Source organism: Schistocerca serialis, unplaced genomic scaffold (genome assembly GCF_023864345.2).
Source record: "Schistocerca serialis cubense isolate TAMUIC-IGC-003099 unplaced genomic scaffold, iqSchSeri2.2 HiC_scaffold_1261, whole genome shotgun sequence".
NCBI classification, from domain to species: domain Eukaryota; kingdom Metazoa; phylum Arthropoda; class Insecta; order Orthoptera; family Acrididae; genus Schistocerca; species Schistocerca serialis.
The window spans coordinates 3,756,986-3,775,950 of NW_026047471.1; the positions used below are offsets into that span (position 1 = coordinate 3,756,986).

An 18,965-nucleotide genomic window follows, 5' to 3' on the forward strand; every position below is an offset into this window, starting at 1 on the left:
GCCTGTCGCGACACTACTGGAGGCGGGCTGCACGATGTTGGGGCGTGAGCGGAAGACGGCCTAACGGTGTGCGGGACCGTAGCCCAGCTTCATGGAGACGGTTGCGAATGGTCCTCGCCGATACCCCAGGAGCAACAGTGTCCCTAATTTGCTGGGAAGTGGCGGTGCGGTCCCCTACGGCACTGCGTAGGATCCTACGGTCTTGGCGTGCATCCGTGCGTCGCTGCGGTCCGGTCCCAGGTCGACGGGCACGTGCACCTTCCGCCGACCACTGGCGACAACATCGATGTACTGTGGAGACCTCACGCCCCACGTGTTGAGCAATTCGGCGGTACGTCCATCTGGCCTCCCGCATGCCCACTATACGCCCTCGCTCAAAGTCCGTCAACTGCACATACTGTTCACGTCCACGCTGTCGCGGCATGCTACCAGTGTTAAAGACTGCGATGGAGCTCCGTATGCCACGGCAAACTGGCTGACACTGACGGCGGCGGTGCACAAATGCTGTGCAGCTAGCGCCATTCGACGGCCAACACCGCGGTTCCTGGTGTGTCCGCTGTGCCGTGCGTGTGATCATTGCTTGTACAGCCCTCTCGCAGTGTCCGGAGCAAGAATGGTGGGTCTGACACACCGGTGTCAATGTGTTCTTTTTTCCATTTCCAGGAGTGCATATAGCATCATGTCAAGTAGAATCCTTGGTGGCATTAATTGAGCTCTGATGTTCACACGGTGTTGTGTATTAATTTCATCTCAAATATTGTTATGATGTGCCGTACTCAAAATGGACTAATATAATTAACTTTAACGGCAAGTGGACTGTTGCTAATAGCAACCCAAAAGCGGTGATAACGGTTCATCAGTTCTTCTTCGTGCGATCATTCTCAGCGTTCTGTCTGACATTAACTGGTCCTGGTCTGGAGAATAACGGAAAGAACACACCGTTTACTTCTGTTTAGCAGCACTGACAACCTTCAACTTCGCATTGTGTCGTCAAGATTTAATAAGTGATCAGCACGTACGCAAGCGTGACTGTCAACAGTGGTGTTCAAAATATGAGTAATTAAAATGTCTTAGTTCATCATTTTTATATAAAAAAATTTCACAGGTTACAATGTTGAATGTTCGAAAGGAATAATAATAAAGCATAAGCCGATGCCGATGTTCTCAATATACGTAAAGAGTTTATTAGTCGGGATTATCAGCGGTGTCAGATTGTTCGCTAACGACACTGTTGTTTACTGGAAAATAACGCCATTGGACATAATGCAGTAATATTCGAAAAATATTCCACCTTGTGTAACTAACGTCAATTCTCTTTAAATTTTGGCTCTGAGCACTATGGGACTTAACTGCTGAGGTCATCAGTCCCCTAGAACTTAGAACTACTTAAACCTAACTAACCTAAGGACATCACACACATCCATGCCCGAGGCAGGATTCGAACCTGCGACCGTAGCGGTCGCGCGGTTCTAGACTGTAGCGCCTAGAACCGCTCGGCCACCCCGGCCGGCTCTTTAAATTTGCATAACTACAAAACGACACCTGTGACCCACAGAAATAAGCTGGTAGTACCCGATTATAAAGTCTATGGTGACTATCAGGAGTGTATATGCAGACTGAAGAGACGAATGAAAATTGGTACCAAGTCTGGGATTCCAAACCGAGTGGCCTCTTCAGCAGGCAGATGGTCTGACTACTATGGCATCCTGGCACAGTGGCCTTGAACAGCCACACTGACTATTCTAGCACTCCTCCTTCCTCAACCAAAATTCTCATTTTTGTACTTTCAACATTGCAGCACGGTCAGCAATCGTGATAATCTAATTATAAGAAACTATCAGCTTCGACTGCGGTAATAAAACCAACCTTTACCTAGGTTGGGCTGAAACCTAATTAAAGGTTGGTTTCATTACCGCAATCGAGGCTGATAGTTTCTTATATATAAAATTCTCATTCACGCCTCAGTCCTCTTCTTGGTATTCCCTCTAAACTCGAACATTCAAGAGAAGACCTGGATTTCAATCCTGGTTAAAAAAAAGTAATGGCTCTGAGCACTGTGGGACTTAACATCTGAGGTCATCAGTCCCCTAGAACTTAGAACTACTTAAACCTAACATACCTAAGGACATCACAAACATCAATGCCCGAGGCAGGATTTCAAAGTGCGACCGTTGCAGAGTGAAGCGCCTAGAACCGCTCGGCCACAACGGCCGGCTCAAACCTGGCCGTGGTACAAATTTTCATTCGTCGCTACAGTCTACATATATCATAGAAATTTAAGATATGAAAATCCCTCAGGAATCATAGAGTTTCATTTGAACATCTGGAATGTTTTCATTTATGTGATTAAGAGCAGAAAGAAGAATCGATATGAACGATTGAATGAGTAATTTAGGTTTGAGGGTTCTGGAAAAGTGCAGTGTACCTGTGCGGCTATACATCATTATTGCTCAACAATGCACACTTAAGTGACTGGCATAGGGTTCTTGAAACCACCATTAGACAACTTCTCTACCGTTCCACTCCATCAGCGATGGAGAAAAATAAATACTTAAATCTTTCTGTACAAGCTCCGACTTCTCTTACTTCATTATGATGACAATTTACCCCGAAGTAGTTGGTGGTTGAAATTCCGTGAATTTCTCCTTCTGTAGTTGGTTGTTGAAATTTAGTGAAAACTAGTGACAACATACTGGAAACAGTAGATAAGGTAAAATACGTAGGAGGAATCATCCCGAGCTGTCTGAAGTGAATAGCCATATAAAAGAAAGAGTAGGGAAAGCAGATGCCAGGATATGGTGAATACGAAGAATCTTCATCTTCTTTTTCTTGTGCCTTTGTCCCGTATTGGTGCAGGATCGGCATGGTAGTTTAATGGATTTGGATGGTTACTTTGAGGGGTACCATCGGCCTTGCCGGAGTAGTAGTACCGGCTGCCGTCAGATCACCGAAATTAAGAGCTGTCGGGTTTGTCTCGCACTTGGATCGGTCTCCGTCCTGGCCTACCGAGTGCTGTCGGCAAGCGGGATGCACTCAGCCCTTGGGGTCCAATTGAGAAGCTGCTTGAATGACAAGTAGAGGCTCCGGTCACGAAAACTGACACGGCCGGGAGAGCGGTGTGCTGACCGCATGCCTCTCCATATCCGCATCCAGTGACGCCTATGGGCTGAGGATGACACGGCGGCCGGTCGCTACCGTTGGGCTTTCCGAGACCTGTTCGGACGCAGTTTAAGGGCTGGGCTGATGTCCTTCCTGTCACAACCCTGATCCACCAGGGCGGAACATGTGCACCCTAACTACCAGCATGTGGTGTTAGCAATGTGAAACAGAGCTTAAGTTTTCTAAATGTTTGCGAACCGTGTAACTGTGGCGACCTTGGGTATCAGTGCGGTATTCACCTAAGAAAATGGGATGTGGGAAACCGTAAGAAGAAAACCACATCCAGTCTGGCCGGCACACCGGCCCTCGTCGTTAATCTGCCGGACCCAATCTGGCGTGCCTCCCAGTCCCGAATCTCACACTAACACGTTAGGCTATCCGGGCGTGTCATAGGAAGAATCTAATGCAAATTTAATTCGTCCATGAAAGAAGTGGCCGACAAAACACTTGTTCAGCCGACTATTGTTCTCGAGTCAGGGACGCTTACCGGGGTGCAGTAACAGAAGTGAGAGACAGGATCCATTGAAGAGCGGCACGTTTCATCATGAGCATGTTTGACGGCTCGAGAGCATTATGGAGATGTTTTAAAAAATAAAATAAAACACCCCCCAATGACGGACACTACAAGAGAGGTGTTGTGCGTCGTGGAGAGGTTTGAGGGGTTTACTATTGAAATTCCGAAAGTATGCGTTCGGGTATTTCGTCTCACAAACGTCTTGCGAAATTTCCAGAACGTGAAAATTATAGAAATTAGGCATATCGAAAATGCCCTACATAACACACTGTAACATGACTTGCGGTGTATATAGGGTGGTCCATTGATAGTGACCGGGCCAAATATCTCACGAAATAGGCATCAAACGAAAAAACTACAAAGGAAGAAACTCGTTTAGCTTGAAGGGGGAAACCAGATGGCGCTATGGTTGGCCCGCTAGATGGCGCTGCCATAGGTCAACCAGATATCAACTGCGTTTTTTAAAAAAATAGGAACCCCCATTTTTTATTACATATTCGTGTAGTACGTAAAGAAATATGAATGTTTTAGTTGGACCACTTTTTCCGCTTTGTGATAGATGGCGCTGTAATAGTCACAAACGTCTAAGTACGTGGTATCACGTAACATTCCGCCAGTGCGGACAGTATTTGCTTCGTGATACATTACCCGTGTTAAAATGGACCGTTTACCAACTGCGGAAAAGGTCGATATCGTGTTGATGTATGGCTATTGTGACCAAAATTCCCAACGGGCTTGTGCTATGTATGCTGCTCGGTATCCTGGACGACATCATCCAAGTGTCCGGACCGTTCGCCGAATAGTTACGTTATTTAAGGAAACAGGAAGTGTTCAGCCACATGCTAAACGTCAACTACGATGTGCAACAAATGATGATGCCCTAGTAGTTGTATTAGCTGCTGTTGCGGCTAATCCGCACATCAGTAGCAGACAAATTGAGCGAGAATCTGAAATCGCAAAAACGTCGGTGTTGAGAATGCTACAGCAACATCGATTGCACCCGTACCATATTTCTATGCACCAGGAATTGCAGCGACGACTTTGAATGTCGTGTACAGTTCTGACACTGGACAGAAGAGAAATTACAGCACGATGATAGATTTTTTGCACGCGTTCTATTTAGCGGCGAAGCAAAAGCGGTAACGTAAACCGGCATAATATGCACTATTGGGCAACGGAAAATCCACGATGGCTGCGACAAGTGGAACATCAGCGACCTTGGCGGGTTAATGCATGGTGCGGCATTATTGGAGGAAAGATAATTGGCCCCCATTTTATCGATGGCAATCTACATGGCGCAATGTGTGCTGATTTCCTACGTAATGTTCTACCGATGTTACTACAAGATGTTTCACTGCATGACAGAAAAAAAATGGCTCTGAGCACTATGGGACTTAACATCTGTGGTCATCAGTCCCCTAGAACTTAGAACTACTTAAACCTAACTAACCTAAGGACATCACGCACATCCATGCCCGAGGCAGGATTCGAACCTGCGACCGTAGCAGTCCCGCGGTTCCGGACTGAGCGCCTGAACCGCTAGACCACCGCGGCCGGCTGCATGACAGAATGGCGATGTACTTCCAACATGATAGATATCCGGCACATACTTCGCGTGCGGTTGAAGCGGTATTGAATAGCATATTTCATGACAGGTGGATTGGTCGTCGAAGCACCATACCATGGCCCGCACGTTCACCGAATCTGACGTCCCTGGATTTCTTTCTCTGGAGAAAGTTGAACGATATTTGCTATCGTGATCCACCGACAGCGCGTGACAACATGTCTCAGCGTATTGTCAATGCATGTGCAAACATTACTGAAGGCGAACTACTCGCTGTTGAGAGGAATGTCGTTACACGTATTGCCAAATGCATTGAGGTTGACGGACATCATTTTGAGCATTTATTGCATTAATGTGGTATTTACAGGTGATCACGCTGTAACAGCATGCGTTCTCGGATATGATAAATTCACAAAGGTACATGTATCACATTGGAACAACCAAAATAAAATGTTCAAACGTACCTACGTTCTGTATTTTAATTCTAAAAAACCTACCTGTTACCAACTGTTCGTCTGAAATTGTGAGCCATATGTTTGTGACTATTACAGCGCCATCTATGACAAAGCGAAAAATGTGGTCCAACTAAAACACTCATATTTCTTTACGTACTACACGAATATGTAGTAAAAAGTGGGGGTTCCTATTTAAAATAAAAACCCAATTGATTTCCGTTTGACCTATGGCAGCGCCATCTAGGGCGCCAACCATAGCACCATCTGGTTTCCCCCTTCAAGCTAGATAAGTTTGTAGTTTCTTCGTTTGACGCTTATTTCGTGAGATATTTGGCCCGGTCAAGATCAATGGACCACCATGTATATGTAGACGTAAAGGAAATAGTGCACTAGATACTAGTCTGATAAATTCCAGAGCTTTGAATTAGTGTTTGGAAACCTTATCAAGTAGACGTGACAGCAGATATCGGATTCATAAATTCGCTGCTAGGATCGTAAAAGTTCGTGAGGAACATAAATGAGAAACCTTGAAAGAATAACGAAGTTCTCACGAAACCCTATTGTGTTGATTTAGAACATCTGTATTCGAGGAGGATTGAACAACTCTTCTGCTGCTAACGTCGTGTATCTCGCGTGAGGATCATCAGAATAAAGGAGATTAGAGACATATAGTCATATTTCCCTAGATCAGTACGTGAATGGGATAGAGCTTAAGGTGTATGTAGATGGAAACGTGGGGCGTATTTAGATGTCAACAGAAACTGGTTTCTAATGTGGGAGAGTAGTGTAGCAAAATAGGCGTGGAAGTGAGGATGGCGTGGGGCATGGTTCACGTCGCGTGTCGGGCTCGTTACTTTGCGGTTGCCTGCGGCCTGTTGTAAATCACTGGAAAGCCGTAATAAGTGCCGCAGACGAGCTGACTCCAGGATCGGACGAGTTCTGGTAGTACCACGCCCTGTGGTGGCGGGGAAAGGAAAGTAAAAGCTGTCGTACGCAAAGCAACTCTAAACACTGCACTTGCGTGAGCGTCTCGCCCGAGGTGGTGAAGTCTGCTTTTTGGAGAGTGTGAAATCATATCTTGATACAGGACGGAATAATTCATGGTATTACAACACACACACACACACACACACACACGCACAGAGGCATGCACGTGCACACAAACAGTGCATGCACCATGTAGGCTTCCGCCACAGGAATCCTGTTCAGCAAAATTGCTCGGGGATGTGATGATGTGATGAAACTGACAACGTTTATTCCAAGCGGCAATTGTCAGCATACGTTATTCTTTGACATTGTCAATGGGCATATACGCGATCTGTTGATTTTAAACAAGTGTGGATGAAAGTCCTACGTCAACATCGCAAATTTTCTATCCTGATTACCGGTTTCGGCTCATTACTGAGTCATTTAGATCAATATAAATTGATGTTCTGTGTGTGATACACGTTACATATCGTCGTTATTTTTAATTTTTACTTATTTACTTTTTACTGAAAATCTTACTTAAACAACTACGAATTTCACTTTAGAATTTTTTTTTATTTAACTAGGGTGACTTAACTCTAAGAAAAATACGATGATGCGTAATGAGTGTTACACACTAAACAACATTTTAGATTGGTCTTAAGGTAGCTCAGTAATGAGCCGAAACAGGTAATCATCAAAGAAAATTTGCGATCTTGACGTAGGATTCTTATCCACACATGATCTACCAGGATAACCAGTGTTTTGTCGTTGGTGCTTGATTTTCACTATTGGATTCGACGATGATATCCTTCTCCCTTGATCCTGTCAACACAATATGACAGGATTCCTTGTCATTTTCAACTGAATGTATAAGGATTTAATTATATAAAGTAGCAATCCCATATCGCAAATCTTACGAATTCTGAAACCTCATCTGAAACGTCGGTAGTTTTATACCACATGATGACGCGTTCACACATCCGGAAAAATTTTATTGAAACACATACATATGAAAAAAAATCACATCTGAACGACACATTTTGTAACTAAAAATAAAGCAGAGGTGTCAGATGGCCACATTCAGAAAGGTATACGGCCGGAAATAAAAGGTCACCAGTTTTTCACATGTTACAAGCAATTTCAAAAACAGTGAAATGTATACGCAATTTGTATATACAGGGTGTTCGGAAATTCCCGTTACAAACTTTTAGTATTTGTAGAGGCGAGTGAGTACATAATAGTGTGAACAGGATTCCACGTCCGTAAACGTAACATTTCCTTTCTGCGACGTTTCAATTCAGATGTTTAACTCATTCACTTCTGCTTAAGTAACTGAATTAGCCGTGGTGCAGTAAAATTAATAGGTAACAATTCGAAAGGAAACGTAACGTGACTCCATTTATCGCTTAAGCACAATTGTTTGTGTTCACACTTATATTATGTGATCAAAAGTACCCGGACACCTGGATGATAATGACTTAAAAGTTCGTGGCGCCCTCCACCGGTAATGCTGGAACTCAATATGGTGTTGGCCCACCCCTTACCCTAGATGACAGCTTCCACTCTCAGGCATACGTTCAGTCAGGTGCTGGAAGGTTTCTTGGGGAATGGCAGCCCATTCTTCACGGAGTGCTGCACTGAGGAGAGGTACCGATGACAGTTGGTGAGGCCTGGCACAAAGTCGGCATTCCAAAACATCCCAATACTGTTCTGTAGGATTCAGGTCAGGAATTTGTGCAGGCCAGTCCATTACAGGGATGTAATTGTCGTGTAATCACTCCGCCACAGGTCGTGCATTATGAACATGTGATCGTGTTGAAAGATGCAATCCCTATCTCCGAATTGCTCTTCAACAATGGGAAGCAAGAAGGTGCTTAAAACATCAATGTAGGCCTGTGCTGTGATAGTGCCACGCAAAACAACAAGGGCTGCAAGCCCCTTTCATGGAAAACAGGACCACACCATAACACCACCGCCTCCTAATTTTACTATTGGCAATACACACGATGGCAGATGATGTTCACCGGGCAGTCGCCATACCCACACCCTGCCATCGGATCGCCACATTGTGTACCTTGATTCGCCACTCCACACAGCGTTTTTTCACTGTTCAATCGTCCAGTGTTGACGCTCCTTACACCAAGCGCAGACGCTAGCCAAAAATGAAGTTTGCACTGCTGTATTTGACCACGGACGGCAGTTATGCACCGCCCTCAATACGTTACAACTGTCACCCATGGTCAGGACTGACTCCTGTGTAATTGTGAGTGCATTCGGACGTGGGTAAATTGTTTGTGTTTGTATGGTGGGTGCTTCCGTAAACAAGGTAGCGGAAGTGTTTGATGCTTCAGGAGGCACCGTACCGAAGATTTATACCACACAGAGAAACCGGCAAGACATGAATCCTATCACAACTCAGTGCGTGTTGAGTAGCCGTGACAGACAGCCATTGAAGAGGATTGTGACAAAAAATAGAGAAACAGCAGCTGCAATAATCAGTGCAGAGCTGAGTACTGTTCTTGCTAACCATGTCAGCACCCATGCAAGTGTCTTCATAGGCAAGGAACTATAGAGCGAGCTGGAATTACAAAACTACTCATCCGTGATGCAAATTCTCGTGAGAAGAAATCGTGGTGTCGAAGCAACAAAACCTTGGCTATGGAGCAACAGAAGAAAGTCTTTTGGTCGGATGAGTCTTGTTTCACACTGTTTCCAACTCCTGGCCGAGTTTACGTCCCAGGGGTGAAATATGGCTTGGCTTCGGTGATTTTTTGGGCTGTACCATTCTTTGGGCCCCGTTGTCACCCTCCAAGATTGCATTACTGCCAACTATTATGTGACCATTTTCGCTGATCATCCCATGGTACAGTGTTTGTTGCAAGACCCCTGTTCACGCATCTCGCAACGTCCAGGAGTATTTTATAAGGATGAACTGTCACATCGCCCCTGCCCATCACTGTCATGAGATACCAATGTCATTGAGCCTTTGCGGTCTACTTCCGTCATCCACCTCCATCATTTCCTTAACTATGCACTACTTTGCAGGAAGAATGTTATAGGCTTCCCTTTAAAACCGTGCAGGACCTATATGTATCCACTCCAATTGGACTGGAAGCTGTTTTAGATGCCAAAGATTTTCCTAAACTGTGCTGTATCTTTTGTGTATTTTTGCCCATCCCCTGCATATGCTATATTGTACCACAGGTACGTGACATGAGGTGACGTTGTGATACTTTTCCGGCAGGTCGTGGACGACACTAGCATGTTGAGCGGTATTGTGACACATGTACGTGACGTTATGTGACGTGATGTGATGTGACGTTGTGGTGATTAATTTGCAGGTACTGGGCGACACAAGCGTGCTCAACGGCATGATGTACATGCTGTATTGTAACACATGTACGTGACGTGACGTGACGTGACGTGATATGACGTTGTGGTGCTTAATTTGTAGGTCCTGCGCGGCACTAGCGTGCTCAATGGCATGGTATATGTGCTATATTGTAACACGTGTACGTGACTTGACATGACGTGATGTGACGTTGTGGTGCTTATTTTGCAGGTGCTGGGCGGCACTAGCGTGCTCAACGGCATGATGTACATGCGCGGCAGCAGGAAGGACTATGACGAGTGGGCGGCGTTCGGCAACCCCGGCTGGGGCTACCAGGAGGTGCTGCCATACTTCCTCAAGTCGGAGGACAACCTGCAGGCGCACTTGATGGACCCCGGCTACCACGGCGTCGGCGGCTACCTCACAGTCACCCAGTTCCCGTACCACCCGCCTCTCTCACACTCCATACTGCAGGTATGTCACTCGTGGGCCTCTGGAAGAAAAAACATAAAGTTACTGTCGACATCCAGGTTATTAGGGACGAATTACAAGCTTCAACTAACAAGAATGTAGGTGGATGTTCCATCCTGGTAAACGTCCGTGAATTATAAAAAAGATAGAAGTAAAACAAAATTACCTCAACACGACGTCAGCTCCACTGTTCTCGAATGCGAATTTCAGTGTGTTAAAACTGACATCGTTCGGGACACACAAACAACGGAACGCAATAAGTCTCTATGGTTCGCTGATGAGTCAAATATAAATACAACAAACTATCGGTCTCGACTTCAACTATCGTTTAATTATTCTGGTGACTGGCTTCCGTAAAAAATGATAACCTTCGGAACCATAACCCCTTCGTGATGTGTGGAGCTAGTACATATAACTGCTGTACGTACAAAAAGATAGCAGTGAACAACTTTCGATACGTACGGCAGGTCCGTGTACCGGCTCCCAACGTCACCTAGGAATTACTGGTCTGAAGATGGTCGTGTTTGACAGGAAATGTTTGCCAGAATAAGTAAATAATTGTTGCGATCTAGTTTGTTTTTGTTATCCTGCTCAAGAAGATCACTATCCGTTTCAGTATACCTTCAAATGTAAATATCAATTGCGCTTTACACCGCTGTTTCCTGTGATACAAGGAAAGCATAGTTCTTAACATTCATAAGCGTTGATACTATGCTGTAGAGTTAGCTGGCAAAACTAGGAACTATAAGAACAAGTATCAAGAAATTTTCACGAAAGCTTACCAAGATACCACCTGTGTTGCCATTAATTACGAAATTGTCTGACGGAATAGACATCTTATTCAATGGCTTTCTAATCTACTTTTCTACTACATAGTGTTCAAGAAGAAAGAAAAAAGTAGCGGATGAATGGAAGTGTAGTATACAAAATCACCTGTTTCACTGTGTATCGTATTATAGAAGGGAAGGAGGAAAACCAGCCCGCATTGAACAGAAAGGAAATCAGGGACACTGGAAGGAAGGAAGAAAAGGGCTTAGCGTCGAGTCGACATTGAGGTCAATAGGGACAGAATACAATCCTTTCCAAAGGCACCATCCCAGAATTTGCATAAAAAGGTTCAAGGAAAGTAAAACCTAATTCTATTATAGCAGTCAGGTATTGAACCGCAGTCCACCGGAGAGCGAATCTGCAGATTTTAACTCGAGATTATTCTCTATTTTTGTCAAATGGTAGCACTAGTACTGTATTTGTATTACGGAAAAATGAAAATTATTAGCTAGTAATAACAGAAAATATTTTGATAGTGAGCACATATTTTATCCACATTACAATTAATTGCCCCTACTCGAATTCACACATACGACAAAGACGAATCTTCAAGACACGTCAAATACCCATTTAAAACAATAGTATAATCTACATTATAAATATTTTTGCGTACAGTACATGTCTTTAACGTGAACTTACTTTATTGCTGGACAATAAGCAAAATCGTTCCACATAATCAGCATCACATATCAGCAGCAGTAAAACACGTCGATCCTGCAAGAAGTAAACATAAGTTCTCAGTGGTTTGTAATGTGACCATTGCTGCCCACTGTTTACTTAAATGAACGGAGAAATAACGCTGATAGCTCTCTGATCCTGTCCTAGAACGCCGCAGTTGTGTACATGAATCATGTATCATTAGAAGGGATCACAACTGTCGGACGACAACTCGTGTTTGTAGTGTATTTACGTTGTAAACATTTTTTACTTCTGTACCTTCCTCTCGTAATGTTTGAAGTGAGTCTTTATAACTATTCCTCCCGGTCATTTTACGTAAAGAGCAGATGAGACATTTTCTCCCTTAACAGCAACTATTCACCTATACTGTCCTTAGAGCGACAAAGAGCCGTCACAGACCAATTTGCCAAGATGAAGACATTTTCAAGGAAGAAAACTGAGCAAACGACAGTGGCCCCTTGTGTATTGTGTATTGAATCGAAGACCTGGAAACGATGGAGAGGCTTCGTCCAGTCGTCGCCCTCAATGGTTCGCAGCCCCACAACAGACCACAGAGGTCCACCCACCTCACCACCGCCCTGCACCGATCTCAGGGTTATTGTGCGGTTCGGCCCCCAGTGGAACACTCCCCTGCGCCCTCCCCATCGGGACATCTCATACCAGACGAGTGTAACCCCGATGTTTGCATGGTAGAGTAATTATGGTGTACGCGTGCGTGGCGACCAATGTTTGCGCAGCAATCGCCGACGTAACAGTGGCCCCTTGGTCACACACATCAGAGAAAAGAAATGTGAATTTTTACTTTTCAAATAAGAATAAAAAAATATAACTGTAAATGAAAGCTTGCTTTTCAGGTTTTTTTTTTTTTTTTTTTTTTTTTTTTTTTTTTTTTTTTTTTTTTTTTTTTTTTTTTTTTAACTGAGTAATGCAGGCGATTGGTATATTAGAGCATTCTTTTAGCAGGCGACACTAAGATTCAGCACACTCGGCTGCGATCTGGGATGGCCTTCACAAGGGAAAAATGACAACAGAATCATTCACAGTTCAATAAGAATGATAAAAATTTATTTAATAAAACTATACAGCAAAAGATGTTTACGTCTACCTCTACGTGATTAATGTGCTGTTCACAACAAAGTGTGTGGCAGAGGGTTTTAATGAACCACCTTCAAGCTGTCTCTCTACCGTTGTACTCTCGAACGGCGCGCGGGAAAGACGAATTTCCTTTTTTAATTAAAAAAAGTAGCAATCAGTGTACCATCAGAAGGAATTAGTACCAAAACACATCTTTAGAGGTTCTATTCTATAACTTTACACTAACTCAGCCAGACGAGAGTACCTTTATTTCAAGGTCATCATTTTATTTCGAAAACGTGAAATTAATTGATGTGACATATTGAAAAAAATTAACATAAAAATTGGAATTAAATAACTTGATAGAAACATGTACGAATTTTTAGCTCTTAAAACTTTGGAATTAAATAAATTGGTAAAGGAATTATTCAAACGTGAATCAGCAAAATCTGAGCTGAATACAATCATGCAGTGCATAAATCATCTGGTTAAATTATACAGGCTCATTACGGAGCAGCGGTAACTTTGCCGCCAAGACGAATTTCGACACAACGGCTCGAGGTACAACGGCCAGACCCGTCTGCCGAAGCAAGCTAACAGCCGCCCTGGTCAGATAAGGCGTTACAGAAATCTGTAACAGACTAAAACTGTGAATAGATTATACAGTTACTGGTCAAATACCGCACAAACCAATAAACAAACAGAAAGACAGGCCATGTAGGAGCTGCGTGGAGAAAAATAAACCAGGGTCAGCCAAAAAAAGGTCAGTTCTAACAGAGGATTTGCTTGGCTCTTCTCAATACCAAACGCATAAAATTTCGTTAAGCATTACTAAAAATGAAAAAAAAAACTTTGGCTTAATTTGAATTCATTACGTAAAACTCATAGGTTATTTTGCAAAAAATGGCTCTGAGCCCTATGGGACTTAATATCTGAGGTCATCAGTCCCCTAGAACGTAGAACTACTTAAGCCTAACTAACTTAAAGACACCACACACATCCATGCCCAAGGCAGGATTCGAACCTGCGACCGTAGCGGTCGCGCGATTCCAGACTGAAGATCGTAGAACCCACAGCGGCCGGCGGTTATTGTGCACCATGCCACGCTATCGAGAGGTTAAACAGCCGCTTTTACACAACTAGCACCAAGATTAAAATTACGGCTCAGGAGAAATTTCAGGACGCACCATGCCACGCTATCGAGAGGTTAAACAGCCGCTTTTACACAACTAGCACCAAGATTAAAATTACGGCTCAGGAGAAATTTCAGGACGCCGCTGCTAAAAAGGCAAATAGGTTAAAATTATCAGGTCTTCAAATTAACGGCCGTTACAGCAAAAGAAATAGTAGAGAGCAGGAAGTTCAGCTTCCGAAAATGCTTACAAATAAAGCGGCTTTGCGCTCACACCCATGAGCTCACGAAGTAACAGGAATAGGGAGAGCTTAATCGCTCAGGCAACTTTCGCTTTGGCCGATCTTGTGCAGTGACCAGTATCGCGAAGGCAAACAGTAACCACCGCGAATGCTCCCATCCGCTCCCCGGACGTTGGTTATCGCGTATCGGCATTAACCGAACTACAAGACTTATGAGCGGCCGTGGGAAGAACTCCGAGAAATTCTTAGCGTCCTAGGGCTTCAAACTTATGTATCTCTCCATCTACTAACAGAGATATACGCAAAAACAAACTGATATCCAACAAAATAACTAATTGTGAGCAAACTAGGTACCGTTAGAGAGTTGGAAAAACCATCGTAGGCTTCTGTAAGTGAACGTAGACTGCTTTTGGCCAGTTAAGGCTGTATCCGCAATGGCTGTACGTTAGGTGTGTTGCTTGCCCGTCGAGTGTTACTTCGTAATGATCACTTCCTTTCAATGAGCGGTCAGTGCTTTACTATATTTGCCTAAAACCGGAAGCGGTCAACCGACTAGAAACCGACCGAGGACTGGGTAACCTACGGAACATTTGTGTTCTTCATAGTTATCCTCCTATCTGTTACTTAAAATTAAAAAGTGTTTATAGCAAAATTGAAATTGTCAATGTTCAGGGTTTTATTCGAAAATTGTATATTTGTAACTTAAAACAGAGCGATGTTGTAGTAAAAATAAAGAAAACAATACAGCTCATAAAAAGCTATAAAACACAGTTTCCTCAACAGAAGGGTAAAATATAAATCCCAGCAAAACAAAAATATATAAACATCGCTTCAATACTCACGCAAAACACGTTTCTGTTATTCATAAACAACTTTTACATTTATCAATAATAACAGGAAACTGTTGCCATTGAGTACAAAACAACTACAATAATTATTTATCTTTTTATGTTTGTGCATGTAGAATGTATTTGCATTAAAAGTAATTACTTTGGTATGAAGTTTATGTTCTATAAGGACATAAAATACGCAATGGAGCAATGATATGCGGTTCTACTTATGTAATAAACAAACAACCAAAAAACAAAAAAAAACAAAAAAGAACAAAGCTATGTGGTTGGCTCCCATTCACATTCATTTACGTTTCTTTCTCTACCAATTCTACCAATACTGCCGGTAATTCTACCATTTTATTACATCTATGTGCTGTACCAAAGCTACCGAACCGTAGTTTTGGTAGAGGGCAACAACATACTGTTGATCGACGTCAATCCTATAAATGTCTGTTGTAGTCCATCCATGATGTTGACGCAGTATGGTTGCACTTCTCGGATTACGTAAACTTGCAAAACCGACATTTGAGCTCTGCAAATCTACATCTGTTACGTTAAGAACATGTGCGTGATGTCGAAACAGGTATGTTTGTGTGTGTGTGTGTGTGTGTGTGTGTGTGTGTGTGTGTGTGTGTGGATATCAGTTAATGCAACAAGAATTATTAGCCCGGTCTTTTTCCGCTAAAACGCAACTTCTGAATAACTTATGTTGCAATCTTTCTTCGAAGAAATTACGACATGCTTATTTCATACAGGAAAATGAAAACACTCATCTCCTACGCGTCTAGCGTATTTTTTGTATTAGAAACTACCATTGTCACTTCTTTTTACTGTTTATGCTTGAGCACATCTGAGTGCTGTCGCAACAGGCTGAAGGGCTTGGACATCTTTCCAAGGATGCTCTTAACACATTTAGTATGAATGAAACCTACACACCACGTGCCAAAGTCAGAGGAATAAGTCGGTGCTTATGTGGCAATCGAACCCTACTTTCCCAGTATAGGGTGACACGTAACGTCAGATGCACGCGTGCGCCGACTCAGACATACCCTACCTTTCCCATGAAAAAATATCGTGTGTTATTTGGTAAAACGTGTATTACACGTTTCAGTCATTACAGACAACATTTATCGTTTAATGCCACACGCTACATTTCGATACGTCCCGCCTCGGATACGCGTTATGCAAACATTTAAAAAACATTCTGACACTATCACATGGGATTAGCTCTAGACGCAGTTATAAGAGGTACCCAGATTTCGTGATGGATGGGGGTAGGCGGGGGGTAGGGGAGGGGAATAAGAGACTCATCACCTTGCATGTTGTCCGTCCGTGGTAGCTGAGTGGTCGACGCGACGGAATGTCATACCTAACGGCCCGGGTTCGATTCCTGGCTGGGTCGGAGATATTCTCCGCTCAGGGACTGGGTTTATGTTGCCCTTATCATGATCAATTGGTTCAAATGGCTCTGAGAACTATGCGACTTAACTTCTGAGGTCATCAGTCGCCTAGAACTTAGAACTAATTAAACCTAACTAACCTAAGGACAACACACACATCCATGCCCGAGGCAGGATTCGAACCTGCGACCGTAGCGGTCACGCGGTTCCAGACTGAAGCGCCTTTAACCGCACGGCCACACCGGCCGGCCCATGATCAATTCATCCCAATCGACACGCAAGTCGACGAAGTGGCGTCGACTTGAAACAGTTGCACCAGGTGAACGGTCTACCCGACGGCATTTCCATTTCCATTACCTTGCATGTTTAGTCTCTTCGAATCATTTCTCAGCAGCTAGCTCATATCTTTCATGACAATCAGTTTCGCTAATGTTCGGTGTATTCATCGAAGAAACAATGACGGGAATAAATTAAAGGCTCATGAGTGGAATAAAATTCAGAGTAAAATGATATCAGTGATAAGATTCGCTGATGACATTGCTATCCTCAGTGAAAGCGAAAAGGAATTACAGGATCTATTGAACGGAATAAACAGTCTAATGAGTACAGAATACGGATTGAGAGTAAATCGAAGAAAGACGAAAGTAATGAGAAGTAGAAGAAATGAGAACAGTGAGAAAACATCATAATTAGAGATCATGAATTAGACGGAGTTAAGGAGTTCTCCTACCTAGGCATCAAAATAATCCAGGACGGACAGGGCAAGAAGGATATGAAAAGCAGATTATAACTGGCTAAAAGAGCATTCCTATCCAAGAGAAGTTTGTTGGTATCAGATAGTGGACTTAATATGAAGAAGAAATTTCTGAGAATGTACGTTTAGAGCACAGCATTTTGTGATAGTAATATGTGGACTGTAGGAAAACTGCAACAGAAGGGATTCGAAGTATTTGAATAATGTTGAAAGTTAGGTGGACTGAGTAGATGAGGAATAAGGACGTTCTCTGCATAATCGGAGAGCAGAGAGATATATGGAAAACACTGACAAAAAGAAGGGATAGAATGATAGTAGATGTGTTAAGACGTCAGGGAATAACTAGAGCGAATTGCTGAGAGTAAAAACGGCAAAGAAGGCAGAGATTGGAATATCTCCAGCAAATATTGGAGGACGTATGTTGGAGGCGCTACTCTGAGATTAAAAAATGTTGGTACAAGAGAGGAACTTGTGACGGTCCGCATCAACCCATCAGAAGACGGGTGACTCAAAAAATCAGGAGCAGCCTACTCTAAATCTGCAGACTCATATATGTGTAGCCCGCAAGTCACTGTAAAATGCGTGGCGGAAAAGTATTGATACTAACTAAAAAATCCTTACCGTCTCTCCCTCTCCCTCCCTCTCTGTCTCTCTCACCACTCTCTCTGTCTCTCGCTCTCTCTCTCTCTCTCTCCCTCTCTCTCTCTCTCTGTCACACACACACACACACACACACACACACACACACACACACGTGCGCACGCGCGGAGACATGGTTGTGACCCAACTCATGATACGTTCTGCGATTTCCGTAATATAAATTATTGCCAAAAATCTTGACGGTGACTAAGTAACAGCACCTGCACTCAGTACCATCGTAATATCTTCCGACCACGAACGTTTCTTGAACCTGCTCTGTCGCATCATATTTCAAAATAACTTCTCGATTGCGGCGTCTCATCGGCTCGTTAGAAAGTTGTGGTCGCTGCTAGGCCTCGTTTCGCTACACTGAGCGGCATGTAGCGTGCCTCAGGAAGTTGACATGGCCCAGTTGATAAACCAGTCTAATAGCGTGTACCTTGTGCAGATCTCGAGGAAATAATTGGCGTAGCACGGCAGCCTCTATTTGTAGTCATTTTTTCATTGCAGTCGAAAGTGGAAAGTTGGAATGTGACTGCTCGAGAATTGCATGGTATTTTTCTCTACAAAATGTTGGGTGGAAACCAGGGACAGTATAGTTTTCATGCGACTAAACTTTGAATATTTCCCTATTTGCTACGAGCGAGTAATTTATCCCTAAAGTAAATATTGCCTCATTACCTGATTTGTCTTCAGATTAAGGCAGAACGAAATTGGCTTAGAAGCTTTTCGCAGTAGAGTTAACGAATAAAATTTTCTTGGTGTTGAACTCGCGTCATGTTTGAACTGGAAACGAAGGATTGGAAGATATTCACAACCCTTAATCGTCATGAGCTGTACTTGATTATAATACGAAAATACGCATGAGACTGAATATAGCGCAAAAGTGCCAATGAAATATGCCAACAATTTGCGACTCTCG

The 18,965-nt window shown here is 43.4% G+C and overlaps 1 protein-coding gene across 1 annotated transcript in view; it reads left to right on the plus strand.

Moving 5' to 3' along the window:
• Positions 1 to 18,965, plus strand: part of LOC126438146 (glucose dehydrogenase [FAD, quinone]-like) — a 472,618-nt gene that overhangs the window by 407,448 nt on the left and 46,205 nt on the right. Inside the window, exon 6 of the mRNA XM_050090522.1 lies at positions 10,224 to 10,466. Within this exon, the coding sequence (XP_049946479.1) occupies positions 10,224 to 10,466 (243 nt within the window). The remainder of the gene's footprint in view (positions 1 to 10,223; positions 10,467 to 18,965) is intronic.